This window comes from Spea bombifrons, chromosome 2 (assembly GCF_027358695.1).
Source record: "Spea bombifrons isolate aSpeBom1 chromosome 2, aSpeBom1.2.pri, whole genome shotgun sequence".
Taxonomy (NCBI): Eukaryota; Metazoa; Chordata; class Amphibia; order Anura; family Pelobatidae; genus Spea; species Spea bombifrons.
Genome location: NC_071088.1, coordinates 91309020 through 91327351, shown reverse-complemented (window position 1 = coordinate 91327351; position 18332 = coordinate 91309020). Strand labels below are relative to the sequence as shown.

Genomic DNA, 18332 nt, shown 5'->3' with positions numbered 1-18332 from the left:
GGTAGCCTGACCCAAACAATTCCTGGTCATATTCTGGAAGCCTTTTTGCTATCTCCAGAGAATGCTCTATCTGCATACCTGGGAACTCTCTAGGTTTGACAAGGAGTCTGCTGATGAAGCCCTACATCCACCGGTCACTTTCTTCTTTCTCTGGGTGGCGGGGTAACATATGGACTTCCCCACTCTCCACCAACTAAAGGATATCTGGAGCTGGCCCAGATGTACCCATGGCTAGCTTACCCCTCAGCAAGCTCCAGGTAACCAACCCATGGTAGTCTCCAGATATACTAATATATATATATATATATATATATATATATATATATATATATATATATATATATATATATATATATATATATATACACACACATATATATATACACATACATACATATGTATATGTTGATGGAAACTAGTTTTACATTTTTGTTTTTATAAAAACTGTTGATTTGAAGAATTGTTTGTTTGATTTTAATAGCACATTAAAACGTTTTCATCTTGTGAAACATTTACCATTGAGCAAAACAAGAGACTCTTGGGGAGGCAAATTTCTCCCCATTCCAGAACTGCCAAGTAGATAATAAATTCACCACATGTGCCTTCTCATAGCGAGGAATAATAGATCTTGGCTCCTCAAGTGTAACTCAATCACTGCATTTCGGGACTTGCCTTTGGACTCTTCTCCTATATGTAACTGGTGGCCATGTATGGAGCTACAAAGTGCTTAATAAGATACAGAACGCCAAACACTGTCATACATTTCAGAATCAAATAAAAATTCAGCATACACTACAGAGTAAAAAAAAAAAAGTGACATTAGATATGAATCCGCACCGCTACTTCTAATCTAACTAACCACTCTCCATCTAACATTACCGATAACCTCGGCCACTTCTATTACATCATGTTAAATACGGTAGGACTTCTCTGCAAATGTATTATAACCTCATGTTAAATTAAGATGACATATGCATGTCTCTTTGAGGCCATGAATTCCTGTTTACATGTAATTCTCCCCCCATGTCTCCAGACTTAGTGGTATTCCTCATCTTCCCTGGCGATGTCCACCACGCACACACGAAAGTTAGTAAATTAACTTTTTCCTAGAAAGTAAATTACCGGCACACAACTAGAAATCTGCCATTATCCCCCCAATTCCAAAAGTGTTGTCCCAATTGGAGCAACACAGAATCCTAGAGAAAAATGTCATTCTGTAATAAACAATTGCCACACCGTTACCAAAAAACCTGCCCCCCCCCTGGATCAACTGGACAATGGGATGCAATACGATGATGTTCTATGATCATGTATAACCTCTGCTTATAAATCAATGCCAACTATATACACTGTACCAACCTTTTGAAGATGAGCTGTTTTAAACTACAGATCTCAACCCAGAACTTAAACAAGTTTGTTTTACTTTAGTTGTTCATGTTTTATCTTAGACTCAGAGGTTTGTTCTTTTCTAGAAAAGGAAAACCATGCTGCATTAACTACTCCACATCTGTGTATGACCTTTTAATATCCACAAGCATACTGGCAATTTCTATGTGATAATTTAATAGAAATGACTCAAGCTAAATACTTAAAGGGACACTCCAGCCATCATATGCACTTTAGTGCATATTGTATCTGCGTGGTCTCTAAGTTTTTGTGTGGTCTTTTTCGCAGAAGAACGTAGCTTTTGCAGCATGGCTGACAATTCAGTGTCCGTTCATTTCATTTTTTGAACAATGCATATCAGCAGGTTGGGGTTACTTTAATATGCATTCTTGTATTGTGGGGGTGTCAGGGACATTAGACTGGCCCTTTAATCACTCTCTGCTTTAGGACACCGATGCTAGTTCCGACATGCACTTCCAAAAAAAAGGGTTATTAATATAATTGCTAGGTAACGCTCCTGCCAGTACCAGTTGCTAGTTCTTCAAATATTAAAATAACCACCCACACATCTTCTTTCCTGACAATGAGGCAAACAAAAAGTAAACTAGAGGAAATGATTGTTCATTTCTGCCGCAACACTTAACACCTCTAACCCTCCAGTAACATCAACTCTTCTGCATTTACAGTATTAACGTGGGACTTTTTGTGAAAAGTGGCATTGTGAACATAACAAGGAAAAACAGATGAATGCTTTAGCCGTTTTATATTTGGTAATAAAGTCCAGACTAGTCTAACCATAGTAGCTTCCAACAGGATTTTCCTGCTGAAACGACCATTCTACTTGCGTCTAAGGTGATAAAACACCGAAACATGGTTTGGCCCTTTAAATGCTGGGAAGGTGACGTGAAAGACATTGCTTTTCCAAACTTGAGCTTGGTGGTTTGTTTTGCGACTTTTGATTTTATATAGGCAGTTAACTTAAATGTGAAGTCCATACATTATGGGATCAATAAAGGCTCCAGGCACTACAGAGTTTCAACGTCAGGCAGATTTACTGGGATAAAGAACAACGTTTTGACCTCACAATGAGGTCTTTTTCAAGTTGTGCCTGGAGCTTAATCTATCTCTTTGATTTATTGGGGAGTTGGCCCTTCCTGGCACAGTTAAGCACCTGGGTTCTTTTGGAGTGTGCAGATTCCTCATTCTGGTTATTCATACATTATGGGAGGCAAGGTCAGCCCTTCTTGCAGGAGAAGCTCACTGAGGTTGGCCCTTCCTAATATACAATGGGAGCTGGCAACACACTAACAACAAAGCTCTGCATAATGGTATTCCCTGTAGTAACCTATGGCTGCGAGAACTGGACTATAAGGAAGGTTGAGCAAAGGAAGATAGATGTTTTTGAACTGTGGTGTCGGAGGAAAGTTCTGTGAGCACCTTGGATTGCAATTACAAGATCAAACCAGTCCGTACTCCAGGAAATAAAGCCAGGCTGCTCACGTGAGGGAATGGGATTAAAGGTAAAAAAAGTACTTTGTCCACATAACGAGAAGGCACTGATGCTAGGGAAAGTGGAAGGAAAAACAGAATAGGGGCCGACCAAGGGCAAGATGGATATATGTAATATGTCCCACTCTTGTACTTCAGTGAACACCCTTCCATGAGAGATACGCCTATGAACGTGAATTTCCAAAAAAAGAAAATAACAAAAATATATATATATATCTATATCTATCCTGGGTTTGTTTGAAAATAATCCTTGTATTTCAAACCAGGATACAAAGTAGAAATTTGATGAAACATAATACATAGAAGCAGTGTTCTACAACACAACAATTAGCAGTCTGAGCCTTAGATCTTTGAATTTAAATGTGTTATTTCTGCTGTTAATGGGTTGTACATGTCCATTTATATTATAATGCACTTGTTACCTCTGTTATCCGATCAATAAAACTGCACCTGTTGCCTTTGTGGGGGAAAATAATAATTTAAACGATGCCAAAAACTAAATTTTATGGAAATTCAGCTCCAGGGGTTTTATATAGAGCTGTATAGTTATAAATTGTATAGTTATAAAGATTTTCCTGATAATCTTGTTTATTCGTGTTTTCAGCTATATAGCCTTAGAAAATTTTAATATTCTTTAGTAAAACAATGAAAAACAGTTTAGCCATTCAGAACTTCCCAAAAAATTGGAATGTGCCAATTGCTGGATGAGCTTCACTAGAGTTGGAGCTGTATAACTACTACCTGGTGGTTCCTCGTATCTCTTCCTTGATCTACACGGGCTGTGCAGAAGTCTAACGTCCTGCCATCCTGTCTGTGATAGACGGTCTCAGATTTGATTGTTCATAGTGTGACTCATTCTAGTGACTCACTTCCAAATAAAGGCTTGTTAAGAAATATTAAGTAGAAAAGCTACAGGCTAGCATTTACCCTATTTGGAGGCATATCGCTAATGCATAATAAAGTGTTATGAAGAACAAAATCCCTCCGACCTTCTGAAAAAGGATGCATGTAGCTCAGAGAAGTTACTAATCCATATTAAAACTGCTTTTGATACAATAAGATATTCAGATCTGTAGGGCTGTGTGATTTAAGGCACCATTTACTATTAATATTCATTTGAAAAAACAAAAAGGAATTATCTAAGCAGCCAATCAATGGAGAGGAATACGCTTGCCGCACAGCCACATGGGGGTCTGAATGGTCCACCTCCCGCCACATGTGCTGACAGCTAACTGAAGGGAAGTATATCATGTGCAGGGAGTAGTATTTGGCCTAGCATCTCCTACATTGGATTAATTTGCAGGGGACATCAGGGAAATGTGTCCCTTTAGGCAAGCAATGGTGCATTCTATAAAAGGCTTATAAATAATATGTACGAGGGCAATGGGTGCAATGCCTAAACCAAGTGTCTTCCAGTACTCACATATACTCAATAACCTTCTCTCTTGGTCCGCTTCTCCCTGTGACTTTTCTCCATGAACTAGGCCTCCCGAAGCATTTACGCAAAAAAGGGCAGAGCCCTCGGGCACAGCTTTTCCCCGATTTGAGGAAGGGGAGAGGCTTTCCTGTGGGTGTGCCCCTTTGCAGATGCACTCCAAGAGGCCTCTAATCGGGGGGTGCCCTGAGGCTCCGCCCTTTTGCAGAAGTGCTCTGGGAGGCCAGGTTCTCGGAGACATGGAGAGAAGCGGATGAAGACGGAAGAAAAAGAGGCAAGAGAAGAAGAGGAGCTGGGAGGAAGGAGACGGGGACAACTAAGGGATTCGGCGGAGAAGGTAAGGAGACACAGAGAGAGAGAGCGAGTGTGAGAGCATGAGAATAAATGTGTGAGTTTTTTACATTTTAAAGCGTGGGGGGTCAAATTCTGCCCCTGGTGCCTGAATATACACCATCAACTCTGCAACCACCCTAGGTTTAAATCATGTCCCTTTAATATGAAATAAGTCTCCCTTGCAGCCAGCAAAATATTTAGAGTATTTACATATTCTATGGCAACCGCTGCTCTCACCATAGGAACTGTATGGACTAAATGTTAATTCACAACGAAAAAAAGTGTGTACCCATCGACCGATAGAGTCTTCTTGCATTTGTAGACATGCCACAGAATAATAATTATTTTAAGAAAAGATATCGTGACTGCTGTGTCAACATTAGTTTTTGGGAGCTGCATGGCCTAAAGCATCGATGAACACTTTGAATTTGGTGTTAATGTGATGAACAATGAATGCATCACTCGGCAAACCCTTACCTGTATTTACTGGAAATTTAAGAAAAAAAAAGTCTTAATTACTTCCTGACACAGGGGAAGGGGGCGAAAGCAGCCTATTACTTCTAGCTGTTGAGCCAGTTAAAACACGAAGTCTCTGCTGTGGTCGAAGACTCTGACGTGGATAGCGTCTAATCACTAAAGGGAGAGTTGAAAGGAGAGTTTTGCAACACACTTGTAGGGTTTTTCAGCCTAAAGGGCTGAGCCGGTGCCGTATTAAGCATAATTCAATGTGTGAGGAGACAAACTTCTCACTAATTTACCGGTAAGTTATACACTATACAGGACCATTGAAGCTCTCCCTGGCATCAGTCTCTCATAATGAAGAGAGTTTAAACCACCACTCTCTTGCAAACCCCCCCTGGTGAACAGACCCATTTCACCCATAAGTCCTATGAAGTCATTGTATACGAACAAACTGGGCATGTACAGCCCTCAAAACAGGTTAGAGAATTAAATAAATACGATTACGCTATGCCATATTATACACAAGTGTGCTGTGCATCCCATTGAAAAAATTCTGGGTACAGGGTGTTCCTTTAGCTGCAGAGTGGGGCTTTTCTAAATGTCAACAAGGATATAACTGCTGTGTATTTACCAAAAAATAATGTAATTGGGGATGCAACGAATCAGTCATTTGAGAATTAGCCCATTGGAGATAACTCTCTTTCTTTTAAAAAGCAGAGCACTGTACTTGCAGCATAGAATTAACAAGATTTGACTCCATTTGTAAAATAATAGCCTCACTCAACAAACCACAGACCATTTCTTTAGTGGCAAAACCACCCAAAAGCTCTGTATAACTAATATAGTACTCAGTGTATACATATAATACACAATAATAATAATAATAAAAAAACACTTTAGTACAAATAATTACAACTTTCTCCTTCGCTGTACTAATCTAATGGGAATAGAACAATTTTCAACATTTATGAGAAGGGTGAACTCTAGAGACTTGGAAAAGTAGGGCACGCTATTTAAATTTCTATTTCAACGAAGCTGCTACGACCAAGGCACATTTCAGATGTAATGGCCTGAAGCGTGACTGGATTAAAACAGGTAAAATCAAGATGTCTGTAAAGGATAATTAGCAGCATTTACCCCATTTTTCCAACTACAAAGTTGTACAAAACACACATACACTGGGGGTTATTGAAAAAAGGAGGTCGATATGCCATTATTTTTTTTGCACGTATAGTTGGTCATTCTTGTGCTGAGGATGTAGAAGTCCTCATTGTCCACTCTAGGGTGAAGGCTACTTTGTTGAGAGTGGGTAGGGACTTGAGATGTAAATTGGAAGACAGAGGGTCTGGATCTGGCATATAACAGCATAGAGGTTGAGTAGTCACCATGCTGCTAGCCACCGTCACATGTTTAGCCACTGTACGTGCATTCTAATTTTGAGGTCACTTGGTTCAGTTTTAATACAGGGGCTCATCCCAACACATAACAAAACAATGCTAAGGGATCTAATTTAAAGGGTCTGTTACTAACAGAAACATCATTGCGGGGTCCAGAGTTGATCCCAATGGTGGCATTTTAAATGGACTGAGAAAAAGGAACGTGGCCAAGGCACATACTAAACGCATCTTCATTAGCACCAGTGGAAGATTACATGGCCTGGAAGTTGAATCCACGCACCAAGGCAGTTCCTTAATAACCAGAAACCATTAAGCAAGAAATGGAGGGCGGCTGTTCGCCAAAAATAGTCATTTAGATCATGCAAACATTTCTTTGCTTCTAGTTTCCTCCTTAATTGTTCCTCGGATTCAAAAAAAAATAAGCAATTATTCCAGTACATTATTGCATGAACGCTTACAGCGACTGGAAAGGTCAGGCGCCAGCAAAAAGGGGGAAATAAAATGCAGACTTTTCTTTTTTGTAACAAACAAAAAACATCTTTCATAAAACACAGGAGACGCATTTAATGCAAGTATACAATCGGATGTATTATATCCTCGGTGTAACGCACTAGAAGGGTTTTGGTGATTTGGTGGCTTATTAGTACCACATTTTGGGGCAAGGTTTTTAAAGTCGTCGTATTATCATAGGAACCAATGTACTATTCTTACTGATTAGAGTATCCTATTCTGTTGCTATGGTGGCAAAACCGAGTTTAAGATTTGGCACTCTCAGTTTAGCTATAATTAAGCAATGCTTAAAAAACGACTGAAACAAGACAGTAACAAGTTACTTTCGGAATCACATTTAAAACTCATACTCCCCTGGTACGCTGTCTTTTAAAACCAGGTCATCACTGTGATACGGAATCATGGTATTTATATATATATATATATATATAAATATATTACCATGATTCCATATTACAGTGACCTGGTTTGAAAAGACAGTCTATAACATATATATATCATAGGTGGGAGGCAGATCTTTTAAGGAGCCACCATTCACCACAGATGTATGAAATTATCACAAAATTTATCACGCAGGTAGATATTGCTTTGGAAACATTATGAAGATCCTGCTAGTTGGTGTTCCAACGTCTCAGACAGAGCAACTTAGAAGTCCCTGTAACTAAAACTATAATGGTGAAGGTAGATCTATGTCTTAATAAGTGGTGAGGTGGGTGGTGGGTTCGGGACCAGCATGTGGTAGAAGGACATTTCCCTAAGAAGAGGGCAGGTTTTACCGTCACATTAGGATTGACGTGCACACCATTCAACTTCTAGCTTGCTATAAATGCTTTTGTGAAGTTGTCTCTCATTAATATTCCCATCAATAGACGACATGCCATAACATCAATACGTATATGGTAGCTTTGTCATTTATTAAAAAAAAAATTATATAATAAAAGCATGTGCTACTATAAAGAGACAGTCCAGCCATCACATACACTTCGGTGCATATTTAAATTGCACATGGTCCCAGTTGCAAATGCATGGAGTAATTCTGTGTCTATATACATCAGTCTATTTGGCTGCACACATCTCCTGCTGCCCGCACCAATATGGTAAACCTACCACCAGTTATCTCCAGCCCTAGCTCAACAAGGTTTATGGGGTTACAAAGAGCGATCATATTTATTTTACAGCTTGAAGAATGGATTTTAAATGTATTTAATATGCATCCTCCATTGGGGCTGCATAGGATGCTGGAGTCCGTGACCTTAATATGAAGTAGATCAAGAGCAGATTAAGCAACCGCCTAGGGTCTCCAACTTGCTTACAAAAGAGGTTTGTTTGCTTTGGGTCCCTAAAACTATACCAGGCTGCAAAAGGGATTTTTTGTCTCTCTTTGGAATAAATGTACATTTACTTAGACTGGCAATGTAATGTTACTGTTACTATAGGGCACTTTCTGACACAAACTACTTTGCTCGTTCAGGAAAAGAAAAAAAAGAAAAAAGGGTCTCTAGGTCTCTATTATTGCAGAAGTGGAAGCAGAAAAGAAGATCTAGCTGGTAAAGCGATCCACCAAGAACCAACTGTACTTAAAATATATACAAAAAAAGGCTATATTTTGATTTAGTATTCTTGATATTTTAAGTCTATATTTTGAGATTCTTGATTTTTGTTGTTTTCGCCATGTGCAAAAATAAAAACATACACCTCCCAATGGCAATCATATTTCTAAAACCGCAAAGGAAAGTAGACAACACCAGAAAAGGAAGTTGGATTCCACACCAATAAAAAGGAGAAGCTTCTTGAATTCAGTTTCTGTGCCTTGCTTAAAATCAACCTACTTGTAAATGAAAAATAGCACACCCATGGACTCTTTCAACTTCTAATCACAAACCCTAGGTGCCCTAGACCTAGGTGCAGAGGTCTATGGCCATCCAGCATGAGGTATTAGTCCTACAAAAAAAAATACACTGGAAATGTAGGTAAGACAAGCAAAAAAAGAGAGCACCAGAGATCTGAATAAATAAATAAATGGCTGTATGGAGGCACATCCAGTCTCCAGCCCACGTGTTGGACAGCCATTCTCTATAGAGGATACTAAATCTGCTTCATCACAGATCTATAGGATGATGATGTTGTTACTAGGCAACCCATGTGATGAGGCAGCGGAGGTGATGACACAAAGTACCCTATGCAGAATGTACATGTACATAAGCAGCTCACTAAATTAACAATTCTGCCATAATGAACACTTCAAGCCTCTTCTCTAATGCCACATGTAGACTGGAGTCCGGTTTTCTTAATGCTTCCCCCCCCCTGACAACTACAGCCACTAACAAGGATACAGCTTGAAATCCTGTCGATTTCAATTAGAGAAACACTTGGATATGCAACGGAAGTCTAATTTTCTCATCTCTCGAAAAAATATATTTACTAATTTGCATGCAATAACATCCACTGGAGCCCATGCAAAATAGAACTATGAGGCTTTTGAGAACTTTTTGCGTAACATAGTTTGAATCCCTTCTCATTGTAACCATATATCTCAAACACAACTTTCGGCAAGAGTATGGGATCAGCTACCACACTATGCCAACGGGACGCAAGGATGTATCTTCCAGGAGATAACACTGTAAAGTTAGGAATTATGAGGAGTAACTGTGGCCTTCATCCGTGCATGCACATCCTACCGTCTCCCAATTCATGTCAAGCCATTTATATCACTGGTACGCCAGCTGGCACTGAACACTTGTGTGTCAATTATTGAGGGGTCTTAACATCCCTGCAGAGAGTTTCACATAAAAAGGAGGATGCTGATACTTTCTATCACTTGTATATATTTTATAAACTGTATTAAAGCAGGGCGATAACTTAGTATGGATTTGCATTGTCACATGTACCACCCAAGCTCTAACCCCCCCAAATATCAGCAAAAGTACATGTCACAAAAAACATAGGCAAACATATTGTACGTTGCCCTTCAGAAACATATTGTGTCCCTCATCAGAGGACCAAAGAAGGGACTGGTTTAAGCATCTCTTAACTTTATAATAACGGTAGAAAGTACCACTTGAACATATGTATGGCATCTATTGCTTTCATTTCTGGGCGCACTGGTTTTGTTGATCCCAATGATACAAGTATTCAAAAGCTTAAGTTTCTGCGTCCCGTCTCTCTGCAAGCAACATTTCAGTAAAAGAAAAAAAAAAAATGGTCCTCTGGTATTTACCTGGCAGCTGCCTCCTGGCATCAGTCATCTGGGAGTATCAGTTGTCTGCGCATGCATGCGCATTCACCCGTTCCCAGTGGACTTTTTGGAAACCTGGATCAGTAATGGACATAGCAACTCTCTTGTGAGACAGGCTAGATTTTCAGGAATATAATATAGTACCTGATGAATGTGGTTAACTTAACAAAATAAGTAAACCAACTGTAACATATTAGAAATCACTACACAGCTCCTAAAAAAATAGGTTATAGTATAGTACTGTACAAACTAAAAAAACAAAACAAAAAATATCCAAAAAAGATTTAGAGTGTTTGCAAGAAACCCGTGCATTTGCTAATTACTGCAACGATACAGTCGTTATACAGGTTAACGGCTTCGTTTTGATGATGACCTCATCAAACTGCCACAATAAACTACTGTCCAGCTCCAAGGTCAGGATGGTGTACAGGACCGCAGCACACAAAAGGATTACATCGCACTTGAAGAACAAGTAAAGCATGGCTTACTAAATGGAAATATTATTATATTCATTATTGTTGGTTACACAAAATCCAAGAGATACATAGTATCTAATTTTATAAGCTGTGAAACAAATCCTGAGCAGTGAATGGGAACGATTTAGGATTTGTATATCTCACAAAGTTTTCCAGAATGTGCAGATCAATACATAAAGCTGCCACGAAATGAACCCCTTTCACCGGTCTAATGCCACACGCAGTCCAAAGCACTGCATGAATTCTGCCCTCCAGGGCAGAGATCTTACACTGAAGAGTTGCCTAGCTCTCACAATTCCGAGGTTATAGGTTTAAGAATTGATTATAAATAGAAGCATAGAATTTGACGGCACATAAGAACCACTCGGCCCATCTAGTCTGCCTGTTATTCCTGCCGTAAAGACTCGGACCTTCATCAGTTCTTGGTCTCATTTTAGATTCAGGAGAGACACGCACTATATGGACAAAAGTATTGGGACACCTGACTATTACACCAACAGGGACTTTTATGGCATTGCATTCTAAATACACAGACATTAATATGTACCCCCCCCCTTACAGCTACAACAGCTTCCACTTTCCTGGGAAAATAGTTTGGATTGTTTTGGTGGGGAATTTCTGCCCATTCATCCTGTAACATTAGTGAGGTCAGGCACCGTTCCAGTTCCAAGGTGCTTGATGGGGTTGAGGTCTGTGCTCGTCTTCCAAACCAAACTCATCCGACCATGTCTTTATGGAGCTTGCTTTGTGCACCCATCTCCAAACTGTTCCCACAAAGTTGGAAGCATAGCATCGTCCAAAATGTCTTGGTATGCTGAAGGGGACTTAACCCTTTAAGTGACAGCATCTCCCGGCATGTTAACATGCGTGTTCCATTTCAACGGGAACCAAAACGTTAAGCGGCCGGTGATACACACATAACTATAACAAACGTATCCGTGTGACACCTGTCACAGGATTAAAGGACGTATCACATTGAAAACACTGAGTTGTCGCTAAACTGCCATAATGTGTCATGGCCGACAGCGAACGGGTCATCTACACCCTGATGGAATACGTCCACAGGAAACAGCAGAATGAGCAAATACTGCCCAGATAATGCTGAATTGAGACTATGAACCTATCTACCTCCCATAGCATGAATCCCATTAATCAGAGCACATAGAAATATATTCACAACACACACGAGTACACACTAACACAGAACTAAGATACACGCTTACATACACACCACGACACACACTAAGAACACTGCCCAAACATATAGTATACCCATAACTCAGGAAAAAAAGCACATACAATAAAGAGGATAGTTATCAGACAACTGAAGTGTAATAGATTGCAAGCTTTCAAGGCTACCTGGGTCCCTTCTTCAGGTGTATTATAAATGAGGACACACACACACCCATCCCACATATCACAGACAGGTGACTGACAGGACACCCAAACAGCACAGCATGTACTATCAGTGTACACGACAATGTCTAAGAATCAACCCCAGCGATCAGCTCATGTCAGTGTTATATAACAATACAGTCCACAGGGCCAGAGAAAGGGCACCCTGCCCTGGCAGGACAGACTGTCACTGCTATCATCAGCAGGCCTGTGTAGACATCGTATCTCTGCCTCTTTGCAAGTGTCTTCCTGTATTGTGTTAACCGTATGGGGACAGCAGCACTCCTTACCTCCTGGCCTGCGGCCCTATCTCCCAGCAGTGATGGGGGCAAGAAGGGTGGCAGCTGCCCGGTACAAACAGGGTATCTTGCAGCAGGGAAGGGGCAGCCACTCCTTGCAGGTTGATGATGCGACTCTCTCAGCAGCAACATTAAAGCCCCCACTGCACAGGCTCCTGTCCGGCCCCTTGACGTCACTAGCCCCGCCCCTACCCTGTTGCTGCTCAGTGTCAGAGCAGAATTGCGGCTCCCGGTCACGTGACGCGCTGTGCAATGGCGTCACGCGTGGAAGAAGCGAATGGGTCTTGGCTGTCGCTGTGTGTAAACGCGGGCCGCGCTGGCCTAGTGCAAAGCAGTGCTGGGGTCTGCGCCTTAAACGGGTATTCAATGGTTACATGTCAGACGGCATACAAGGAAAGGGATAGGACATTGGCAGAACAAGGGTTAATTGGGTCGCATAGCAACGAGGATTCAGTTGCTACACCTTAATCCGTGCAGACCTGTGTTATTCGTCATGCTTGTTGTGTGGTTGCGAAGTAAACATATTGTGTGTGGTGATTCGTGGACAGTCTTATAGGAAGATGTGTTTATTCGGCCTGCCAAAGGCCTTCCCGATCTCTGATGTTCTAATAAAGATACCATAGTGATGTATAAATATAATGAAGATATAAGTAGTTACTATTTAAAGTTTATGTGAACTGAGGCAGCTTTATTTGAACACATCATGGATGTGTTGTAGTATCTGTGTGATACAAACATGCTCTTGTGGTAGTGATTTATAATACTAAATATTTTCTGTGTTGAATGAGAAGCTGGTCAGGTTAGAAGCCAAGTGCCAGCATTGTATAAAATATTATATTTTCTGGAATCTGACAATAAGGGCAAAAGAAAATCTGCAGCAAAAAGGGTGTAAATTACATCCAAGGTACAAAACATTTCAGGATTTGGACATTTTTATACTATATATCCACAATCTGTATTTATATGATTTTACATAGAAATTCTGTTCTTTCTCTTCCTCCTCGCACTGACAATAGTCACACATATGCACTGACAATAGTCACACATACTGGGGGGGACCTCGGTGACACTCATCAAGCGGGTGCCAGGAGCGGGCTGCCCTTGGGCTGGTCCAAAATTACCAAATACTCTAAGTACTTCCCAGGACATATACCAACATTGGGCTACTGTTCATAGCAACACAGAGACCACACATACTAACACACATAACGCTTGTGAACCCTGGCTTATCGTTCAATTGGTTGGGCCGTCACAACCCTGTTCAGAGTAATAGAAGAGCTGCCGTGTAGTAATTAATTTGAAGTTAGACCCGCTTTCCAGCAGAGAATAAGTCGTCGTTGTCAAGTTATTGTGTGTGCGAAGCACTCCCGCTAGAGCGTTGGCCAAGGGTGACATGAGCTTTCCCTGCTTTGCTCGAGTAACCTGAAGCTAAGTATATGCTCCTTTCTTGCCTTTTATTTAATAAACTGCATTTGTTCTTGAAGAGCGTGTTTTAATGTTATTTCAGGATCTGAAGGTATTGTCACACAATATGTGTGACATCAAAATGCATTAATGCAAATAACATTACTCTCACTTTATCCTTACATAAGTTATTCACTGGAATTGTACAGTTCTGGCAGAATAGCAATAGAAATCATTTTCAATACACAAAAATATTATACACCCTCATTTTTATGGCATGTTTAACAATAGTCCAAACAGTTAAAAGATATTACGGAAGGCAGTCACTGACAAGGTTACAGGCGTAACATCGAATCGATAGGGGGTGTTTGAAACCATGTCAGTAATGTCTGACTGTGGAATAAGAGATATTTTGACCCTGGGTTTTATAACAGGATGGTATCGTTAGTGGCTCATCAGCACTGACAGGTCTGTTGGAGAAACAGATGCATTCTCTCTCCTCCTTTTTCCCAGATGCATTAAAGTTCAGAAAAGTGCATTCTTCTGCTGTTCAGTATCCTTTCCTGCCTCTAAATCTTGATCTGTTGTCCAGCTACATTACAAAAAACAAACATTGGTAATGATTAGGACGGCCTGGTAAATCATAAAAAATAAAGCAATAACATAATTGGTGTTCTGCGTCTTTAAAACTATTGTCATGTAGCTATGTAAGATAATCCATTGGGTCAGTTCCCTAACAGGAAAGATGACAGGAGAGCTCAGCTTTTTGACTTTAGTATTCTTTATTAAGCACCAACCCCAGTGAACTTGTTAGCTCTGTATAGTAAAATCACCCATTTTAAACAGGGGAATGTGCTAGTCCTGGCCCTTTATAATGAAGAAGCAAAGTGAGGGTTAAAACCACAGCTATCCAGTAATCCCACCTGTCAGTTCTCACTTTAATGAATAGACCCCCATGGGACAGATTCAATGGCCCATATAGTTTCTACGCTACTGCAGGAGAAAAAAAAATCCAGTAGTCACAGAGTTAATTCCCAGGGCACAGTCAAGCAGCATGAGCTAATTCTTCAACCTATGTACATGTTTAGTGCATATAACTTTGTACCGTCTCATATTTTGTAGCAATAATTCATATGAATTGCATATGATGGCTGGTGTGTCCCTTTTAATTGTAAAAATATTTTAACACATTAAAAACGGCTTGAAGACATTAAAAAAAACAAAGAAACCTTGTAATCCTGGCACCTTTTTAAGTTGTATATTATGGTATTTTATTAAGCTGTTTGTTTTTTTCTTTAATGCCCCTTTTGATACTTAGATGTATTTTGTTTGCAGTTATTAACATATGAATAATCATCATTATTATTGGTAATTATGAGTTACAAAGTTACATGTGCTAAACATGTACATAAAATGCATGGATTGATTCTACAGAATCCCGCGTATGTGTTCAGCCAAACACCTCTCCTGGTCCAAAGAGTGTACGCTTAGCCCAAACCACTAGACCTTGACTATCATACTGCCTTGTGGTAAATAATAGAATGACTCGCTGTTAATCACTCTGCAGGACATTCTGACTAATGAAAGTATAAGGAGGAAATCAAAGTATTAGGTCAGCGTGGTGTCTGCGCATTATAACAAAACTCACAAAAATGGCAACTTTCTGTCTGCAGATAAAGCAAAATTATAGGGGGAAAGTGAGATAAAACCAATGCTAGCCTACCTTACTGTATTTAATGCTCAAGGAGAAAAATGTTCTCACCAATGGGACTTGCCCATTAACGGAGCAAATTTCATCGTTTTTGATAATTAAGTCAATGGTGCAGTGGCCGGCTCAGATGATTGGGTAAGGAAGCGGTTAACACACTTTTGCTGGTATATAACTTACAATCGATCTTTTGCACTCAAAAAAGGTGACCTGCAGAGGTTTACAATGGCCTTCTTTCAGACACTGCTTAGGGGTCTTTCCTTCCTGCACAAACAGAAACACGGCAATAAATACACATTGAATCAGCAGTAAAACCACTGAAATTATTCAATATTTTTGTTACGGATCCTCCCATTTTGTTTTGCAGAATTATGTCTACTTGTGCGATAATTGTTTTTGTTTTCACAGATAAGGTACCTACACATTCTCCTACTGCCGTTTAATTTCCCATGGGAACTTTGAGTATACACAGATTCCCACTAGCTATGTGGGTCAAATACAGACTGTGTCCAATAAAGTTATCGTCAGGTTGCTACCTGCCCTTCCCAGCCAAATCGTCGGGGTATATTTCGAAGATGTGTCGGCTATGCTCCATGCACTAATGTCAAATGTCGATTCACGTCTCACATAACAGAAAGACAGCTATTCTTCGTAATATTTAAAAAATCTAGCATTCTTTCCAGTTATGACAGTCTTAGTTTTATCGATTATTATTTATCTATTAGAAACCTTATTAATCGTATGCACGCATGGACACAGAACACAGGGTTTGACAGCAGATAAGAACCATTGGGGCATCTACTGTGCCCGTAATGCCCAGGGTTGGTAGTTAAATGTAAATCATGCAAATGCTGCCTTCCTCTGGACACTGGATTTATTCTTACAGTCATAATACCCCAATTGCGTATAATTGTTATTACAAGTCATGCACAGTAGTTGCAAGAGCCACATATACAGCATACTTTACAGCTCTTCATTGTAACAGCAGGTGAGGGGAAAGACATTAATTTTTTTTTTTTTTTATAGTTGTATGTAGAAGGCTGTATTTCCAGTGATCAACTAAACAAACATCCAACAATATTATAGGATAGTCCCAAGAATTGTTCATGTATATTAATTTTCTGCAAATATAATTTCTCCTTTATCTCCAGGGAACAATCTATATCGATTCCTAAAGAAATATCATGAATAACACTCATAACTCTTTGTCATCATGCCTGGACCAAGCCTGTTAAATAGGCTCACATACCATTTGCAGTAATAAGATGCATCTTGGTGCGGTACCAACGTCAGCTACCATTGGAATGTTTTAGAAGCAAGCATACACACGCAAGCCACACAACAAAACAGCCCTTTACGTCATGGTCTAACAGCTTTTTATTATTTAACAAATAGAACTCAGACTGAAACTACTGTTGAAACAAAGAAAAAAAGCTGAGTTATGCTTTAAGTTGGGTTTGTAAAGGAGGTCAGCGAGTGTTTAGTTGCTCGTTTACCTTTACTACCACTTTGAAGAGTAAATAGACCCCCAAACAAGTTGATAGACCCCTTTTTAGATCACTGTTATCCTTTAAACAGGGATGGTATGTTCGAAAAATGCATGTGTCATCAATTTTCAATCCAATTCCCATAGTCAGAATTTTAGCTATTATGTTCATTTGCATACAGTTGGCTACTCCATAAATACAGTCTGTTTAGTTTGAGATTCAGTGAAATAAGTAACTGTACCCAGACCAGAACAACATCAAATGATAATAAAGAGATTAAAATGAACAAAACATCATTTAATGTTTGAAAGGAATAGACAAAAATGTGCACAAATATTTTTTTTAAAAATCTTCTATTGCCCACATGGCTAAGAATTTGTCCTAGGATTAGATAGTCGCTAAAATCTGGGTACTTTGACACAGAGGTGGGTTAAGCGATTTATGGCCATAAAGTGCAATGTAATCTCAATTTTTAAATAGTATTTGTTAAGTGTGCGCCGATTCCTTGCTTTGCAACAACTTGCCATTAGCATGTGCAAAGGAACCCAGCAGTCAAAACGGATGAGCTATAAACCATTAGCAATAAATGTATACCCAGCTGCAACGGGCAATGCAGAGGGGGTGCTGATCCTGATCTATTGCTGAAACGCTCCTGGGATAACAGGGGGCAATGAACAGATATTTATCATTTATACATCACTTGACCTACTCATAGGGCTGGAGTCCAGTGGATAAACTGCATATAATGGGAATCTAAGTGTTCTTTTCATCTCCAGCAACCAATGAAACATAAGATCACTAGACTTCGCATTATACACGGAAACTACAATGTGTTTAACTGCTCATCTGATACACAAGCTAGCCCAGTGTATATTGGGTCCACTCGCAAAATGTCCTGTATACCTATATACACCTGATACGTATATAACCCAATGCCAGGTTCTGGATCAGCAGGCTGTGTTACTACATAGAGGGGTTGATAAGTTAAAGCACAGCCCACTTAAAGATTAACACTACTGGGTAGTCTCCGTCACAGTTCTATCAATGGCGTCCTCTATTAAAGGGTAAATGGAGTATCGCTTTGGCTGCGTACTATAGCCGCACCTGCAGCACGCAGGCACTTTTCAGCAGACATTCCTTGAGATCCTCCTTGACTCCAGCACACGGCTGCGTATCCTCCTCCTTGTCTTCGTAGTACCTCGGCATGGCTACCTTCCAACTTCTACGGTCCGAGACAAGCTGTCACTACCTCACAAAAACCCTTCTAAGGACAGCGCCATCTTGCTTCTACACTGC

The 18332-nt window shown here is 40.0% G+C and overlaps 2 protein-coding genes across 5 annotated transcripts in view; both read right to left on the bottom strand.

The window, feature by feature from the left end:
- INPP4A (inositol polyphosphate-4-phosphatase type I A) overlaps positions 1–12579 on the bottom strand; it is a 52659-nt gene extending 40080 nt beyond the window's left edge. For all 4 annotated transcript variants that reach the window (XM_053455170.1, XM_053455172.1, XM_053455171.1 and 1 more), the window contains exon 1: positions 12429–12579. The gene's annotated coding sequence lies outside the window, so the exon portion shown is untranslated. The remainder of the gene's footprint in view (positions 1–12428) is intronic.
- A 1293-nt stretch (positions 12580–13872) lies between these two features.
- On the bottom strand, positions 13873–18326 carry LOC128475034 (cytochrome c oxidase assembly factor 5). Its single transcript, XM_053457490.1, has 3 exons — positions 18141–18326; positions 15730–15813; positions 13873–14433 (listed from the first exon to the last, which is right to left on the bottom strand). Exons 1-3 carry the CDS (start codon positions 18240–18242, stop codon positions 14392–14394), a joined length of 228 nt encoding a protein of 75 aa, XP_053313465.1. The 5' UTR covers positions 18243–18326; the 3' UTR covers positions 13873–14391.
- Positions 18327–18332: the final 6 nt, after the last annotated feature.